This window comes from Taurulus bubalis (assembly GCF_910589615.1).
Source record: "Taurulus bubalis genome assembly, chromosome: 13".
In the NCBI taxonomy this organism is placed as follows: Eukaryota; Metazoa; Chordata; class Actinopteri; order Perciformes; family Cottidae; genus Taurulus; species Taurulus bubalis.
In genome coordinates this window covers 8,385,487-8,404,157 of record NC_136601.1, presented here as the reverse complement: position 1 = coordinate 8,404,157, position 18,671 = coordinate 8,385,487, and the positions used below count along the sequence as shown (strand labels likewise).

At 41.9% G+C, this 18,671-nt stretch overlaps 1 protein-coding gene across 1 annotated transcript; it reads right to left on the bottom strand.

The window, feature by feature from the left end:
- Window positions 1–2,003: 2,003 nt before the first annotated feature.
- rab11fip5b (RAB11 family interacting protein 5b (class I)) lies at window positions 2,004–13,506 on the bottom strand (the record flags this gene model as incomplete). Its single annotated transcript, XM_079229248.1, has 6 exons — window positions 2,004–2,264; window positions 3,951–4,086; window positions 5,385–7,766; window positions 8,362–8,953; window positions 10,445–10,977; window positions 13,127–13,506. The coding sequence occupies 6 exons, from the start codon at window positions 13,504–13,506 to the stop codon at window positions 2,004–2,006; spliced, it is 4,284 nt and encodes a 1,427-aa protein (XP_079085374.1).
- Window positions 13,507–18,671: the final 5,165 nt, after the last annotated feature.

The following is an 18,671-nucleotide window of genomic DNA, read 5'->3' as shown; positions in this document are numbered from 1 at the left end:
AACAACAACATGGAAGCTCGCTCTCATGGCTTAACACATTTATAAACTCATCCCTTTATAATCATATTTTAGTGGTGGAAATAACCAATATTTACTCCAGTACTGAAGAATCATGTTAAACTGTATACTTGTACATTACTTGAGTTCACACATATAGGATTATCAATACAACACATCATCAAATAATACATGATGATATATTACTATAGGTTAATCTACCCAGTTATGTATAAGGAAATATAAATTAGCTCCACTTTTACCAGCAGCAACATTAAAGTGATACACACACTAATGCCTCACTAATTATAATCATATTATACATTAAACAAATTGGCTATTCTGCATGAGTACTTTTATATATTTTACTTAAAGTACTTTGATGCTTATACTTATATTTACTTTTACTGAAGTTAGACTTTTACTTGTAACAGAGTATTTCTACAGTGGTGATGCTGATTTTAGGAGGATCTGAATACTTCTCAACTTTTCTATTTTTACATCTTGTTTATTTTTTAAATGTCAAAATGCCGCACAACTTTTTTTTCGGAAAGTAGACTGCTCAGTTTAAACAGCTAACGTACCAACCCCCTTTAGCACCAAAAAAAACACAGCCTATACTGATTTATTTTGCTTTTGAGTAAGGATTGTAAACCAGCTGAGAGGGAGGCCAGTAAGGTAAAGTGGCCAACAGTGCAAGGACAGCCTGTCAGCATTTGTTATAAAATGCAACAGGCTCAATCTGCAACAATATTATCTCGAATAAATCAGATAAGAGTAGAATATCTTTGAGAAAGCCAAGGTCTACTCTGAACCAGAAGGTTTCCATCCACTGTGCAGTATGGAGCGCCCTCTAGTGGAGAGACATGAGCAGTGCTGTAGCGTTTCATCCATACAACCATTCCCTGTGCAGGATGTTTAGTTTCTCTCTGATCAGTGAAACCAACAACACCTCAGAAACTTTGGCTCATGTGCACTTTATTTTCATACAGTACAGTACTGCGGTCATGTAAAGCATTGCAAGTAGCTACAGTGGTACTAGAGTGGCATTAGAATATATTATCATGACAAAAGTATTTTATAGAAATAACTTAAAATAATCTTATCTATTGCATTGATGCTGTTATATCTACAGTCAAATGTTACTCTTTCCACAACAACAAAAAATGCAGAATGGAAACAAAACCAACATGTTTTTACATTGTTGTTAACAAACACAATTTTTTGCAAAAAATAAAGACAAAGAAACAAAATACAAATAATGAGTCTTCATCTTCTTTAGTCTCCTTCTGGCTCAAATGGGAACAATGTGTTTTGCTTATCATAGAACGACGTTAATGCAGAAATGTCTCTTTTTAAAGTATTCACATTACAGCGCAGCATTTTATGACATGTTGCTATTTTTTTTGCATTTCTTAAATTCTATTTAAAAATATGCAATTACCTCAAGTTAACCTTGGCATTTCATTAAAAACTGTTTGAGATGAAAACCATGAGTCAAAATGACATTGTTTGCACTTCGGCGGCTGTAATTTCAAGGTTACTTGAGCTAACAGCATATTTTGACAGAGGAACTACTTTAAAGTGACTTTTTTTTCTTCTCAAGCCTGTATATTATGTTATGCATGTGTGAAAGCAGTGAGTTTAAAGTTGAAATTGACAACAGCTGACTACCTTTAATTATTCTACAAAGCATGAGTAAAATAATCATTTGGCTTTGATCGAAGCTCCCATTTATGTTTTAGTTTTCTGTTTGTGCCAAATTGGGATGGTAACCAGCATGCATGTTGGGTAATATTGTGTCTACATCAACAAGGCAGTATTAGCAGTGAGAAGACCTGGATGATCGTGAGATCAGATTTCGTGGAGCATCAGTTTGACTGTAACTGTCTCTAGAATAGTGATTCCCAAGCTCAAATAATAACCGTGTTTTGCACCCACTCTGGAGGACCCAGTATTCTGGAGGATCCTACGTCGTGTGCAGCACACACACACTCGCCCTGTCGTCACTTGTGTCTGTTGCGAACTTGAAGCAGCGTCGGTGTCTGCTCAATGATCCGCAGTAAAAGATTATCAATGTAGTCCTCCAGGTCTCGAACCTGTAACTTGACCTTTTTCAGATCCGCCTCACATTTGTGCAGCTGCGCCGCCTGCCGCCCGGAGGCCGTGTCCTGCTTCTGCATGTCCATCTCCTGCTGCAGCAGCAGCGAGATCAGCTCCATGTTGGTCAGGTGCTGGTACTGGGCCGACCGATCCACGGGCACCTCCTGCGGGAGAGGGAACCGGAACAAGTAGGGATGTATTATAGATGCATGTGTGTGTAATTATAATAACAATCACTTTCATTTACCTTTAACAACAGTTTACAAAGTGCTTTGACAGACAAAGCAAAGATACATTTAAACAATAGATGAAACAATATAACCAGTCGATACAATGAGAAGAAACTGGTAATAATATAAATAAAAACATAATAAAATGTAAATAAATGCAGTAAAAAGATAACATCACATAAAAGCTAGTCAGTAAAACATTATTTAAAGAAGTGATTTAAAGTAGATTACTGATTCTTGTGTATGTGTGTGAGCCTGGCTGGTAAATGTCACAGTTAAAGGAAATAGTTTGTCATTTAGGGAAATATGCTTATCCACCGTCTCGCCAAGAGATAGAGGAGAAGAAGAATACTACTTTCATATCTGTCCATTCAATATGAGGCTACAGCCAAGAGACAGTTATCTTCGCATAAAGATGGAGGCGGGAGGAAACCTGACTCCATCCAGTTGGACAGAGCCAGGCTAGCGGTTTTTCTTCGCCTATAGTCGTTATGCTAAGCTAAGATGACTGTCTCTTGGCTGTGACTTCATGTTAAACATGCAGATGAGAGTTGTATTCATTTTCTCATCTAACTCTGCAAGTTTATTTTTTTAAATGTCAAACTATTTCTTTAAACAAGAAATTGTGATTACAATAACTGGCTTATTAAGATCTTAAATGGATCTTAAATGGATATTAAATTACGTTTTATGGTAAAAAAAAATGAAGTCAACTATGCTCCAGTCCCGCAGTGTATTTGTTAACACCGAACAGCGCTGCTGTTAATAAATGCTCATGGAAGCATTAAATAGTCTGTGGACCTAATGGCTTTGATTTAGTATGACACGTTAATGACTTAATTATTCCGCTGTTTGCACATAGTGAGACTCAAACAGTGTAATGGGTACATTTTGAAAATGTAATGTGACTTTTTTGGAGCCTGTTTGCCAGTTATTGAATGAATGAATGAATGAATATATACTTTATTAATCCCCAAAGGGAAATTTGGAATGTGACATAATACATGCTAATGGTAGTCTGCACACCAGCTCAAATCCACAAATTGCTGAAGGAAGGATTTTTTGTATCCTAGAAAACAATAACACTGAGGGCTGCAATTATGAATTTTCCATAGCAGTTTCAACCCCAGCCGACACAATTACAGAAATGTGTAATTGAGATTCACCCAAAAGCAAAAACAGTTCAAATCTTAAAAAGTACAATAATTAAAGGTATTACACAGTTCTACACTTTTGTTTATTTTCAGGTTAAACTGATGGTGTCAGGACCTGCTATTCATTTCCCCTTCACAGCATCAGAATCACCTTATTGTTTGACGTAGTGTTACAGAAACAGACCAAAGTGTGACAGAGGAAGGCTGGAAACTCTTAACTGGGCCAAAGAAGTAATGGGATCAGCATTTCTCTCCCAAGTGTTGGAAGTAACCTCAGTCTAAAAGGGAGCCGGTAGGTTGCAGCTGCACACTGTCATGTCCGACTTATTTACTTCGCTGCAGTAATAACACTCAATCACAAGGTGGTAAACAACCCAGAATATGGGCAATGCATCTGGTATCTGGTGGGAAATGTGTTTGTACAGTTAAATTGGAAATGTCACAAAAATTATAGTCGCATTAGTACCGGACTCCTCTCAGGTTCTGCTGCAGCCTGGTGGCCGCTGCGTCCGGGCTTGATGGTGGACTTCAGCTTCTCCAGAACCGAACGACCCTCCTTCTTCTCCGATTGACTGGAGGTCAACGGCTTCACCGGATGAGGTCTGCAAAGTACAGAGGTCAGCAATGGTGTTTAAACACAGTGTGTGTTCACTGTGAAGCACAAAGCATGACTAATCTCGTATGGTCAAGTTACTGTATGTCAGTTCAGTCGCCAGCTAATTACTGAACGTGACACGCACTTCAAAGCAGGTCAGGAAATCTAAAGGAATCTGTGAAAGGAGCCGTGAGCAATATGGAGGGGGAACTTCTTTGAGCATTAAAAACTGGAGCCATATCTGTCGAGTTCAAACAGGAAATGTACTAAAATGCAAGTGCAGTGATTCACTCGCTACTGGAGGATGAAATCATCTTGGGGGAGGACACAGGGTGGACTTATACAACAACAACAACAACAACAACAACAACAGCAACAGCAACAGCAAGGGAATGTTTAGAAACTGAAATTAGAATAAACACTAGAATTAAAGCCACTTTGTGATCGCAACAGAAAGAAAAGCAGAGTTTCTCTTGTTGCTTTTTAGAGTGTATCAACAATGATCAATCTAAAAGGAGATAATTAAAGTGATTAATTAATCAATTAAAGTCATAATTAACTGACTCTTTGGTCCTTTGTCCATTTGTTTCTAAGCCAACAAACATGATAAAAGCACAAATATTTGAAATATGACCTCACCTGTATCTGCTGTAAATATAATATCAACAACAGCACTTTGCATACAGTATCTCACAAAGAACAGAAATGTTGTGTTTCCTGGGACTGATTTCTGGCATGTCCGGTCTAACTCTGGGAGGCCTGAAATATTGAATTCTCTCTACCACAAAGTGGTGCTTCTGACTGCCTAAGCATACTTCTTATGTACAAGTATTGCCCTATTTCTGTTGTTTTTTAGCCTAACGTCTGAAAATACAATTATTCTACCTCTGAACAAGATGACACATATTCTAATGATCTCATATACGTACATACATACAGGACAAAACGTCAGCTTTCATTTGGTACTAGATATCTGGACAAAGTAGCAGCAAAAGTAGCTGAATTCAGGCGGAACAAAGTGTAAGAAAAACAGCACACGCACAATAGCCAACAGGAAACTGAAGAATGAGATGAATAACATAAACGTGAAGCAAAGCCAAGAACAATGCAAGCAGGTATCATCCAACCACGTTGGATGCAACAAACAGAACTCATAAAATGCATTCAACATCAAGCCGGGCCAACAGTAAACAAAGCAACCAGAGCAACGAAATGAAAACCAGTACGTGTTTTCGTGGTGCATGTGGAGATCTACAGCTGGGTAAAAAAGTGTCACGTGTCATATCCCGGTGGGAGGATTCTCACCTGCTCTCCTGACGGGGCAGGCTGCTAGCTGGCTGAGTCTCCTCAGGCAAAAGTGAGTGCCGTGCATCGACCGGGGGCCGGTCAGTGGTGGAGGTGAAGGAGGAGGAGGAAGAGCAGGATGAGAAAGGGGAGGTGTAGGGGGCCACAGCCAGAGTGGTGCTGGGGCCCATGCTTGAGGGGTGCATGGAGGCGCAACAGACAGGGGTGGGGTGGAGCGAGGCCTCTGCGTCAGCTGACGGGGAGATTGTGTGCGGGAGGGAGGAAGAGGAGGGTCCCTGCAAAGATTGCCCAATCTTTGACTTTGACGGCGTTCTGGAGTTGGGTGCTACCTGAGCGTGAAGGTCTTCAAAAGTGATAACGGAGGGTTTCGAAGATATTCGTGATGTTGCATTGGCATCGTCGTGATGCATGCTGCTATCTGCTTGTGCCGGTAAGGAAGAAAGAGACGATTTAGAGGGCTGGTACGACAGCGGTCCCTCGCTGACTTCTGAAATGTTTTGAACGAGGGACAAGAACTGTTCGAACTCTCTGTCTCCGGCTTTGCTTTGGCTGCTTGGGCTGCCGCTGCTGTTCTGTCGGGACACTCCTTTTGGTCTGAAACGTGCGCTCACCACACCGGGAAATGTCTCCTTCTGGTTTAGTGCGCCCACTTCAGCCTGTGGGTTTTCGTTGCCGTCAAAGTCACGTTGTGTCTTTTTAAAATCCCCTACGCTTCTCGATAAAACTTCCCTGATTTCAGTTTCAAAATCGTCCGCATCCGATGTTCGGCGTTCGATCTCTCTGCGGCCATGTGGTGCCACGTTAGTCAGTTCACAATTGTCTTTGCAAACTGGAGAGGCTTTGTACAGTTTGTTAGATGAAGCAGGTATTTCAAAGGAAGAGTTCATCCCAGGTATGTAAGTGTCCTTCAAAGTGAAGACATCCCCAGGTGTGGTCGCTGTCTCTACATGGTAAGCAGCTATCTGGGAAGCTTCTGTCGGTTGAGGAAAAGCCCCGCCCAAACTCATGATGCCTTTGAGAGTGTCGACTACCTCTGACTGAGAAGAGCCATCTGAATCGATGAAACCAAAATCTGATTTATTCACATTCATGTTCAGATCTCCTGAGGCGGATGAGAAAGACACGTTATTGTTGGTGCATGTGGTCTCAGGTGGATGAAACTCCGTCTTCTCTACTGGAGCGGTTGTAATATCAAGTGCTTCTGCATCTGACGTTGAGGAAGTAGTAGATGGCACGATTAAAATATCTGCTACAAATGTGTCATTATTAAGAAGTATTTTAGGTCCTACGGTAATAGATGTGATCTTATTTCCTTCAGTCTCCTCAGCGCTCAACGATAAACGATTTGCTTTGGGTTGTCCGTAGTTTCCTCTGCACGTGCGTCCGTACAAGTCTTGCTCAAACAGCATCCCTCCCCAGCGGTCGGTTTCATCCTCCAAAGGTTCATATTTGAACCGTTGGAGCTTTTCTTGGGACGTGAATCCCGGTGAAGTAACATTTGCGTATGGCTGAGAGGGAACGCCGAGGGAGTCGGAGGTCTCGCTGCTGGTGGTGTGAGGGTCTGGAGATACACTGTTTCTTTTGCTTTCTCCCTCTCTTCCCCGTTGCAGCGAGGCCACGCCGGTCTGCGAGAGCAGGTAGGCTTCTTTATGCACAGCCAGCTCTTGACCTCTGTGCAGCCAGCCATCTGAGTAAATCTCGTGCACGGAAGTTCGTAAAGGTTTCCGCGGAGGCAAAGGTGGAGGCTCCTCCTCGCACGTTTGCAGATCTTGTGCATGATTACTGCTGCTTTTATTAACTGGAAGATAACTGTGTATGTGAGATGAAGTTGGACTGGTCCTGGGAAGACTCCCTTTAGGTGAGTTGAACCTGCTGGAGGCAAAGGCATCAAACGAGTCGTCCGATTCCCCTGCACTCTCTGACATGGAGCGAGGGGCGGAGGGCTTGGGTGTGGCTGCTTTGGGTAACAATGCAGGGAGAGATATCTGCCTAGCGACTGGCCTGGGGCGCTCCCGCTTTAGATAAGCCATATTTGTAGCTTTACCATCATGAGCAGAGCTGGATGCGCAGAGCTGGGAAGGCAGAGTTGTGTAATGAAACGGGGATGAGCCGAAAGGAGGGGACCTCTGTGACTCTTCTGCTATGAGGTCCTCAAAAAATGGGTTGCGCTGCATATGTGAGGAGAAAGGGTTGGAGGGGGAGATTGGGGTTGAGGCGGGAGAGGAAAAGGGGGTGAAGGGATTGGTGGGATTGCAGTCGTCAGGTGAGACATGACCGGAGGGGGAGAAAAGGGGAAGGGAGCACTCAGAGGGTACGGGGGAGCGGAGAGGGAGGGGAAGGGGTGCGTCTGAGCTGCGTTCTACCTTAGGAGAACCTTCCAGCCTGTAGAGGAAAATAGGGCACAATAGTCCTCTTAGTTAATGATGTGCCACGTTACCAAATGGGGAACATCGTTCTTACACAAACAGAGAAGACAAGCCAAAATATTAGGTGACATTTCTGTTACGGAAAAAACTCCGCTAACATCAGTGAATATCAAACTGGCCAAATTAAAGAATTATGAAAACAGTAGCTTGATCAAAAAAAGCAGAGCACACTTGCAAAAATAATCAAGCAAAAATAAATAAAATGCATTGTAGCCATTCAAGACCATCAGCTTTTCAGCTGGGTGAGCTCATACAACGTGGAAAGCATTTTCCCAAAACCACTGTGATGTTGCATCTAACGTAGACGCGTGTTGGTGAAGATAATGGAAATGCTTGAGTGCCATTTGTGGAAAATATATTATGAGATGATGATACGGCATGGTCGTAAAAAAATGGAGTAAACTATGAACTAAATCTATCACATTGTCTGATGAGCATGGAGCAAACACTGAACTCAGCGACACCCGGCTGAATGCAGGCCTCCCATGTACCCGGATAGAAAGTACATTTAAACACTGAGGAGCCCAAAGGAAAGTCTGGAAGCGACTCACCTCGGCTTGTTCTGGGATTCACTGGAGCCAAACCAGCCTCTGAGCCTCCCCTCAGACGTCAAACCAGCCTGGCTCTGGTCGGACTTAGCTGGCAGAGAATCACTCCTCCCTCCAGAGAACAACGTCTTTCTTAGCTTCCTCCCTTTGTCGGGTGAAACCGCAGCAGATGAGACGACCGGCATCTCCGCCTGCGCAGGGCGACCCCCTTGCTGAATTGGAGGAGACGATGGCTGAGCTTCCTTTTCATCCTCCTTTTCCTCTTTCTTCATCTTGTCAAAGGACCAGCGTCGGCCCTCGGCGGAGGAGCCTCTGTCCTTGGTGAGGTTCTGCAGGGACCGAGAGAGCGGGGAGCACTTCTCCAGCAGGTCCAGCTTGGACTGGTGGGCTCCTGAGCTCTTTGGAGTCGACGGCTCGGAGTCGTAGACGTGGCTGCCATTTATACACAAGGAAGACTTGGACTGAGTCATGGTCTGACCTTTCAGAGACTCCACTGCCAGATTTGGTCGAGGGAAGGCTGCCGTGATCTTACTGGCTTCATCGCTGAAGGCTCGCTTGTGTGTGAGAACCTTTGAGGTGTGCTGGCTGGTGAGCACTGATGGAGGGAAGGAAGAACTGTGTTATGAAAACAAGCCCACATCTTTGTTTTCATGCAATCACATGCAATTCCGGGAAAAGTCAGTAACAACTGTAACCACACCACTTAAAAAGCTTTCAACACAACATGACCTTATCATAGTTTGAGGTTGTTCAGGCCAACTTTTGTTTATTTATACATGTCATACCCTCTTTGCGACTTTATTTCTAAAAAGCAGCTTGCGAGACATTTAGCAACTTATTCAGACCACCAGGGAAAAGTTAGCAATGTATTATATTGTAAGAGATTACAGCACAAAGTCTCTCCCTCTCCTTGTGTTTCTTGCGCAGACCGTCAGCCCATTCAACCAATAAGCTTTATGCAAAAGATACACGATGACATCACCATTATGCAAATTAGCATAGGACATCAACTGCCGACCTTTAGCGACTGTTAGTGCTAGTGCTAGCTACTTTTCTTGGAAAACAGTTGGCAACGTTTCATCCAGCAGCAACATTAGCATTCATTGGGAGTCATGTTTGTGGTTGGTGGCTACCCGACAAAAGTAGGCTGTGTCTTGTTTTCCACCAATTCCTGGGGGGCATATGTGGCTCTTCAGCTGCTAAACGCTCCACTGTGTTCACCAGCTGGTCACTAGCTCTGTCTGTAATTTGGCGCCAGCAGTAAAACCCAAAACAATGAGCTGCAAAAAAAAACATGAAATTGCAGAAATGAGGGGGAAAGCGGTGGATTCCAGACCAAGAGTGACTCGTTTTAGTAGTAATTGTTAATATCAAAATATCAGTTTGTGCAGCTTTACAAGCAGCTTCGTATTCCACAGTGGAGCATCACACCCATATCGCTAATACTGGTGATTTTATATGTAGCGTATCAGTGTGTGTCTGTCAGCAGATAAGTTACAACAAATCACAGTACAGAAAACGCTCCTTTGAAACAGTGTCAGCATCACAAAGTTTGTCCAACAGAAGAAGTTTTCTTTTCTCCTGTAAAATGTCCCACACAGTACATATCTTGGTTGCAATTCTATGTCTACATTTAAAGGATTCCTATTCAAACAATGTGTGTTTATGTAATGTATATTTGTGGTTATGATAAAAAAATTACAATATAAACAGATTTATAGTTAGAATGCTTTTTAATCTTAAACACTGATAATTGGTATCGGCCTCAAAATTGAGTTTGAATTGAACTGGAACTTAAATTAGTTGGAGATCCCGACCCTCTGATTTCGTGAACAATGTAATTGTTATATAAGGGCCTAAAATACTTGCCGTGCTCATTAAATACAGCACATGTGGAATAGTCTGCCTGCTAATTATCCTTGAAGATTCTAGTTTATGAATGATGTTTGTAAAGGTTGTCCTGTTTTCCAGAGAGGTGGCCCACCTTCGCCTTAAAACACTGTGGGAATGTGATTCATCACCGGGCCTCAATGAAAACAGTCACCAGCCTTTATGTCCCGCACATGTAAATAACGACAAGGCCTACCTTTTTTAGCTAAAGCTGTCTCTCCGTAATGGGTGTCCACCCTCACTTTGCTCGTGTAGATGGGAGAGCTGGGAGGGTCTGACATCAGATCCAGGCTGGGCGGAGGCCCGGGGTTATCACTGGCCATGGAGGACACACTACTCTCTGAAGCCAGGGACGAGCATGACCTGGTGTCAGACGACTTGCGCAGCCTCCCTTTGAAGAAATCTTTCATCTTGCTCCTCTTCTCCTCCGCTATCTCCACATCTCGTGGCTCCCCCGAGCCTCCGCCCCCCTCCTCTCCAAACGGCTGCCCCAGGGATCCCGACAGGGCGGCGAAGCGGCCCGGCACGATGGCCGAGGAGGACTCCATGTCACCCCTCTTCCTCCCCGTGACGCGGTCCTTGAGCTTGCCAAAAGCAGAGCGAGGCTTGTCCTTTATGGTGAGGTCGAACATGCTGGCTGTCATGTTGTTGCGAGTGAACTGGACTGTAACCTGCAGTTCCCCACGTTCCTTCTCCTTTCTGCCCGCCTTAGAGTTCAGCTTGAACCATCTGGAGCCACAACAGAAAAGGGGACAGTCAATCTTTTATCACTGCTCGAAATAATCATGTTACTGCAGTGAGATGCTGTCGGTTTAAAGCACAAATCAGAGGTTGAATGTGTTATCTGGCAAAACAAAACCAGCAGCAACAAAACACATTGATTTCCTTCTGGCGAAGCTTTCCACATATTACATAATCTGGAATTACTGCCCGGGGGATTGTACTCATAATCTTTGACAACAAACTGCTTTTACAAGCCTCAGTGAAGGAAATCACAACCCAAATTCCTCGAGCTATGTGCTATGAGGGACGATACTGTATCAAGAGTCACCCAATGAAATCCTCCCTCTGTTCCTGCCTCCTAAATCCTTTGAGAGAAAGTGTTGTGGAGCCAAAACTAACAGCAGGAATTCAGTGAGTTCCACTGAGCGTAGAGAGGACGGAGAGCCCACAATTAAAGCCAGATGTGCAGTGTTGCTTTAGTGGCGAGTCCTGTTGAGTCACCTGTCAAATACTCACAATCAGGCAAATTACAAAAGACTCCAAGCTATTTTCAAGATGCTCTACAAAAGTAAAATAACTTACAGTATGTAAACTGAATTCACATTCTAACTCACTTTGGGAACCTAAACCACAAAGCACAGACGAAACTACACATTTTCAGTCATAGTTAATTATCATGGGCATGCCTTGTGTGTCCCAAAAAAAACATTTCCACTTCCTTGAAGTTTTCAAAACTGAATGTGATGAAGAATCTGTCACTCCTCCTCACGTCGTTGTTCTATTTATATCAGTACAGTGATACCAGGTTCACCAATCCACTTTGACAGATGTCCAAAAGATTAAAGTCACGCACACATTATCGTATCACTAATTATAATCCAGTCATATAAATATATCATTCTAAAATCGGTCAGTCTGCATCATGAGTGCTTTTACTTTTGCTACTTTAGGTTTATTTAATGCTTATACTTAATGTACTTTTATTTAAGTAAGATATTGAATGCAGTACATTTACTTGTAACACAGTTTTTCTACAATGTGGTATTGATACTTTTATTTAAATAAAAGATATCTGAGTACTTGTTCCACCCCTGTCTGTCCCGGAAAACATGACACATCACTTATATCTTTTGTGTGAACAGTAAACTGGTGCTGTGTAAGAGTAAACGGAGGATGTGCATTGTACTTGAAGATGGAGGCTTTCTGGCTAGAATCACTTGTTCCACAGTGGAAACTGCATCTCATCTTGTTGATTTGCAGTGCATTGTGGGAACTGCTTCAGACCAGAGGAGCATTTAATGAGCCTGTATGCATTTAGGGTTCCAGCTTTTGCCGTTTTCTGTGTCTGATTTCAATGTTGAACTCTTATCTTCTCATTTATCAGCTGATGTGTTTTTTGGGTTGTAAAAGCAAACGGTTGATAATCACAATGATGACGTCATCAAAACAGGTGAGAGGAGAAAACTACACCTTAAATAAGAGACTAGAATATTAAATATAATACAAATATCAGGTAAATAAAGAAGAACTAACGCTGCTTGTCATTCACCTAACAATAGTGGTGGAATATATGCAGTATACATTTACTTAAGTACTGTACTTTACTTGAGTATTGTTATTGTATGCTACTTCTACTCCACAATGTCACCATTGTATGATCCACTAAATGTATCTAACAGCTTTAGTAACTTGTTACTCTGCAGAATAAGAAATATAAACAATAAATCATGAAGTATTATTATAGAATAAATTACTCTGCAGTCTAAAGCAGTTTAAATGAACCCTTTACCCTCTGCAACATTGGCGATGTTTACACATTAATGCATCACTTATTATTCAGTCATATGACTCTAAATGGTGCTATTCTGCATCAAGAGTATACTTTTACTTTTGATACTTAAAGTATAATCTTGAATGCAATACTTTTACTTGTAACAGAGTATTTCTGCTCAGTCGTATTGCTACTTTTACTACTGGTTTTAGTACTGGTTCTACCTCTGTCTGACACCACACACACACACACACACACACACACACACACACACACACACACACACACACACACACACACACACACACACACACTTCTATCTTCTGTGTGAGCATCAAACTGACATTGGTTTGTCATGCAGGCTCCATTAAAAACACCACGTACTCATCTCGAGGACACATCCCCTCCTGGAATATCCTGTCCAGAGGGATGACGGTCTGCCCGAGGAACACGTCGAGTCCGATCAGCACCCGGTGCATGACCGTGAGGACCAGGTCCCCGCTCCCGTGGGGGTAGCCGCCCCGGCCCCCGTCCTCCAGGATCCCGGGCAGCAGCTCGAAGCAGCACTCCTCGTTCCACTCGGGCACCGCCGCCTTCTCCACCAGCCCGGTGGTGAACCTCTCCTTCCCCACCTGGATGATGGTGTAGAGGTAGCGGCTGCCGTGCTTGCCCTTGGTTCGCAGCCCCCTCGCGCGGAGGACGGTGATGTTCACGTGAGTGGGCACCCATCGCTGATCATCGTCCAGGTCTATCAGTGACATCATCTTTCACAACGGGCTGTCTTTGCGTCCTTTATTAATCGTAGTTGCGCTCGGTCCTGTCAGTGCATTTTGGAGAGCATCCCCCCCTTTGTGTTGCGCCAGAGTTTCTGTGCTGCGCAAAAAAAAAAACACCTCTGCAGAATATCTCCAAAGTCCGCGGAGCCTCAGAGGGTTTACCCGAGGTCAGTCTCCAGACAGCAGCAGTCCGTGTTCAACTGGAAGCTCTGCGTGCCATTCACAAATCCAATCAATGCAAATGAAGTTAGGAGAGCTGCGTGCTGGACTCATCCCAACGCGCGTGCTACATGTCGCATCCGTTAGTTTACCGTCCGCGAGCTGTGCTCACGACCCGCCCTCCTCCAGAGCAGCAGGCCCGCATACAGCGAGAGAGATGCCGCAGAATTAAAGAGAAACACCCCAACGCTGTGTCAGCTGTCACGCTGCTGTCCGAGAGGAGACATGCGGGGAGGACGCGCGCGCTCGGCTGCGTGTCCTCGTGTCGAACCGCAGAAAAATGAAGTCCGTGAAGATTCTGACCGGAAACATCCGTGAAAAACTATTTGGTGTTTCCCTTCCAATTTTTTTTTTTTTTTTTTAAAGAATTATTATTGTCAACCAAACCCCCGGATCAACGTGTCACCACGTGCAAGTTTGGTGCGAGCAAACAGACAGAGACTAAATTAAAAGCCATAAAAAGAAGAAATGTATTGAGTTATGATTGAGAAAATGAAAACTGATCGATTATTTAAAATAGATTGTAATCTGAACATTGATAGACCCTTAAGGCAATCAATCATTATTTGGTTTATGCACATAGGTGCACTTCCCCTCGTGGACAGACCTGTTCATTGGCTTAATAAAACCAGTACAGCCCTTTATCGATATTGTCTGGAGAAAAGCGTTTTACTGATGAACTTCATCACGTTACTGACATTCTTGCAGCTACAACGCCACCTGGTGGAGATCAGAGACAGTTCAGGATGAGAAGAATTAGCATCAAAGAGAGCATCAACTACAAAAACATATTGAAGACTGTCAGGTGGAGGTGATGCGGTCACATCCTGTTATTTCTTTCCAAACTATTAAAACACAGCAGCCTCCATCTGATACAAATAACTGTCTGCTGTAACAATGAGACAGATGCACCTTTAATTCACTGGCATTTTGGCAAATTGTATTTATAGACTCAGCTTAAGGGAGAGTCGAAGACCTTTTTGGGGTGATTGAGGTGATTGAGGTGTGTCTTTTGTCTTCATCTACAGCAGCTCCCACCTTCACTTACAGGTTAAAAACTTAAGAATATATATTTCTATATTTGTTAAACAGGGTGCAGCATGTTTGTTTTGTTTGCCATAAAACATAACATACAATTCAATTATTAATACACCAGTAATAGTATATATGCGCACACACACACACACACACACACACACACACACACACACACACACACACACACACATATATATATATATATATATACTCAAATAAATTCATCTCTATACTACATAAGAAAAAAAACAGATTATTGTTCAATATCAGACACAATCATATATATATGTATTTTGTCTTACTGAAACATGGCTGTGTCATGAAGAATATGTCAGCCTATGAATCAACTCCTCCAAGTCATATTAATACTCACATTCCTGGAGGCATCGGCCGAGGAGTTGGAGTAGCAGCCATCTTTGACTCAAGCCTATTGATGCATCCTAAACCTAAATTAAACTACAACTCATTAGAAAGCCTTGTTCTTAGTCTTTCACATCCAACCTGGAAAACAATGCAGCCGATTATATTTGTTATAGTGTACCGGACACCAGGTCAATATTCTGAAATTATATTTGAATTTTCTATCAAGTTTAGTCCGTAAAACTGATGCGGTTATTATTGTAGGTGGTTTTAATATTCATGTAAATGTCGATAATGATCGCCTTAGTGCTGCATTCATCTCATTATTAGATTCAATTGGCTTCTGTCAGAGAGTATAGAAACCCACTCACTGCTTTAACCACACCCTCGACCTTCCCACGAGAGTCTATTAGTTTGGCGAATAATATAAGAAGACCCTCCGTAATGCCAGAGCAGCCTATTACTCATCAATAATAGAGAAAAATAAGAACAACCCCAGGTTTCTCTTTAGCATTGTGGCCAAGCTGACGGAGAGTCACAGCTGAGCCGTGTATTCCTACAGACCTCAGCATTAATGGCCTTATGAACTTCTTCAATGATAAGATTCTAACTATTATAATTATATCTGTAGATCAAGCCAGATACAACCAACCAGATCGCTATACAAGCATGATGACCTGCAACTTCCTGTTGTTAAACTCAGACAAAACTGAAGTTTTTTTACTCGGCCCAGAACACCTCAGAAATCAATTATCTGATGATATAGTTTCTCTTGATGGCATTGCTCTGGCATCCAGCACCACCGTAAAGAATCTCGGAGTTATCTTTGATCAGGACTTGTCCTTTAACTCATACATAAAAAAATCTCAAGGATCGTCTTTTTTCAACTAGTAACATTAAAAAAATCTCTCTAGTGGGTTAATGGGACAATAAGCTCCTTAAGATAAAACTTGTTTAGCCCCAGTAAAGCCCAAGCCATTTTTCTCAAAAATTCCGAATGGTTTGCATACCCATACTAAATACAGAATATCTCCTCAACCACAAGGGCTATTTGAATAATGTCGAAAGGAATAATATACAGAAAACACTTATGAGACCAGTTAAGAGGTTCATACAGCAGTATATGTGTGACTGGTTTATTGGTTGATGATAGAACACAGGAAAGAAAAAGAAATTAAACTTCCAGGATGTATTTCCTCTTTCTAATCATGCAAATCATTGCTTCTCTTTGCATAGGTTTGCCCTGGTCCCGCCCCTAGACATGCTGCTTTAGGCCTAGACTGCCGAGGGACTTTCTAGGATACACTGAGCTCCTCTCTCCTCTCTCTCCTTCAACATGAATGTAGTTCCCATCAATGCACATTAACTCTACTCTAGTTTCTGTGCTTTCTCGCCTCACAGGTTTCCATGGATCGTGGTTGTTTCTGGAGCTGGTCCTGCCTCCTTGGTCCTACCTCCTTGGTCCTGCCTCCTTGGTCCTGCCTCCTTGGTCCTGCCTCCTGCCTCATCGGCCCTGCTGATGCCCCTTCTCTCTATCTCCTTCTGTTGACATGTATTGTGGTTATCTGGATCGTGGTCCTGCCTGACACTTCCTGCTGCTATCATCATTATTATTATTAGTTGCATTGCAGTTAGTATTACCAATACCATTACTGCTAAATATAATTTAATCCAATGCATCACAATCTGGAATCATAGATGTGATGCTCTTAAATGACGCATTAATAAAACTGCACTGTAAATAAAAACTACTCTCCTTTTAAACTGATTGTTTTTATATCTTTAAGAATAAAATAATATGTCTTGAATAAATAGATTTTTGACAAGTTTTCATACAATTCTAACAGTTGATAGATAGATCATCGTCAATGTAAGCTTTCAGCTTCAGTGCTTGTTTTATTTATTATAAATAAAAAACAACAGAAGCTATTAGATTTGTAAAAATCATACTGATGTTTCACAGTGTTGTTAACAGCCACTTTGAGGGAGTAAATACAAATAAACGCTCACATTCAGAACAGCAACACAACAACAGAATCCAACTGTTTAAGGTTTCTGTGGCACTTTCCTACTTGGCTTAAGAGAGAGACATGGTATTTCAAGAACACCTCACACGATACTGTACTTTATATTACACATTTACACAGCACTGTCGACGTGGCAAACTGACCTAATAAATCTGGTACATTCAAAACGTAGAAAACAGTGTCATGAAGTGAAGTGATCGAGTACCAAATATAATAAATACAAAGTCAAAGAAAACACGTTGTTAAATTCTAAGGACTTCTCAGTGTCGGGCAGCTTCAGCCACAACAAGACGCGTAAAAGTGCAAATAAGAAAGAAGTGCTTGATTTTTCTTCCACTTAGGTCAACAGATAATTATACAGAAGTGATTATTCTCTGTCATTATGAAGAAGACAGCGACAATCCACATTGTGAAGACATGACTGATAACACACAAAGCACCAACACTTTATACTGTGGAGGTCTTGAATCAAGTTTAAGGCAATATTATATGGCGACATTCATTCATCCAGAGTCAAAACGTCTTCTCACCGATGACCAAGATGTAGAATGCATAGATCTAACTTGCAGTTGAAGACTTTTTGCATCAAGATGAATAAAATAATCTGACAGAGCAAAAAAAGTGCAGAATTTAGCATTAAATATAAACCATGTGTTGTTTTTTGATATATAAACCATTGTGTTGTTTTTTTCTGCAAATCTGCATTTTAATCATTAGCACACCTTAATCAGCGTTATATCACTGACGTATAAAGCGTTTCAAACTAATTTAGGAGACCTCTTATAACCTTTGCAGATAAGGAATCATATTGAACAATTATAAGACTGTTTTGCAATATGACGCACGTCTTTTTTTTTTTTTTTTTTCTTTTGCATATCCTGACATCAGCCTTGACCAAATCTTTGTTTTCAACCCAAGAGAAGCTGAATTCAAGCTCATTGGAGAGACTTTTAATGCATTTCTCTTTTTAAAACTTGACACATCAGAATTTATATTCTAATTAAGAAAAAAAAAATTGGGATGCAAAGTGCAAGACTACAGGTAACGAAACACGACTTTCTAAGAGGCACTCCTGTTGAAGGGTTGCAATTATAGGGGCTTTGCCAATGACGCACAATTTGATGGAAAATTTGGCGAGAAATATGAAATGCTACTTTTTGTGATGAAGGGCAGTGATGGAGTCTCTAATGGGTAACATTAACACAAATATATTCCTGATTACCTTAAAGTATGCATCCCAAAAACACACACATCAAATCATAAAAAGTAGCAAATGGAAGTCTCAAATTTAAAAAGAAATTAAAGACACCGTAAGATTCAAATTTGGACGAAACTAAATTTGAGGTATAAAAATGGCAAAAGAGCTACAAACGCAGTTATATTCTGAATGATAAACGTCATCTGGAATGTTTTCTTCACTCTGTAAAGTGGCAGGTTAAGGTCAGCGTTTTGGGATATGTTGTTGAACAGCTACATTTCCGGCATTTGTCTCTAATTCCTCCTTCGACC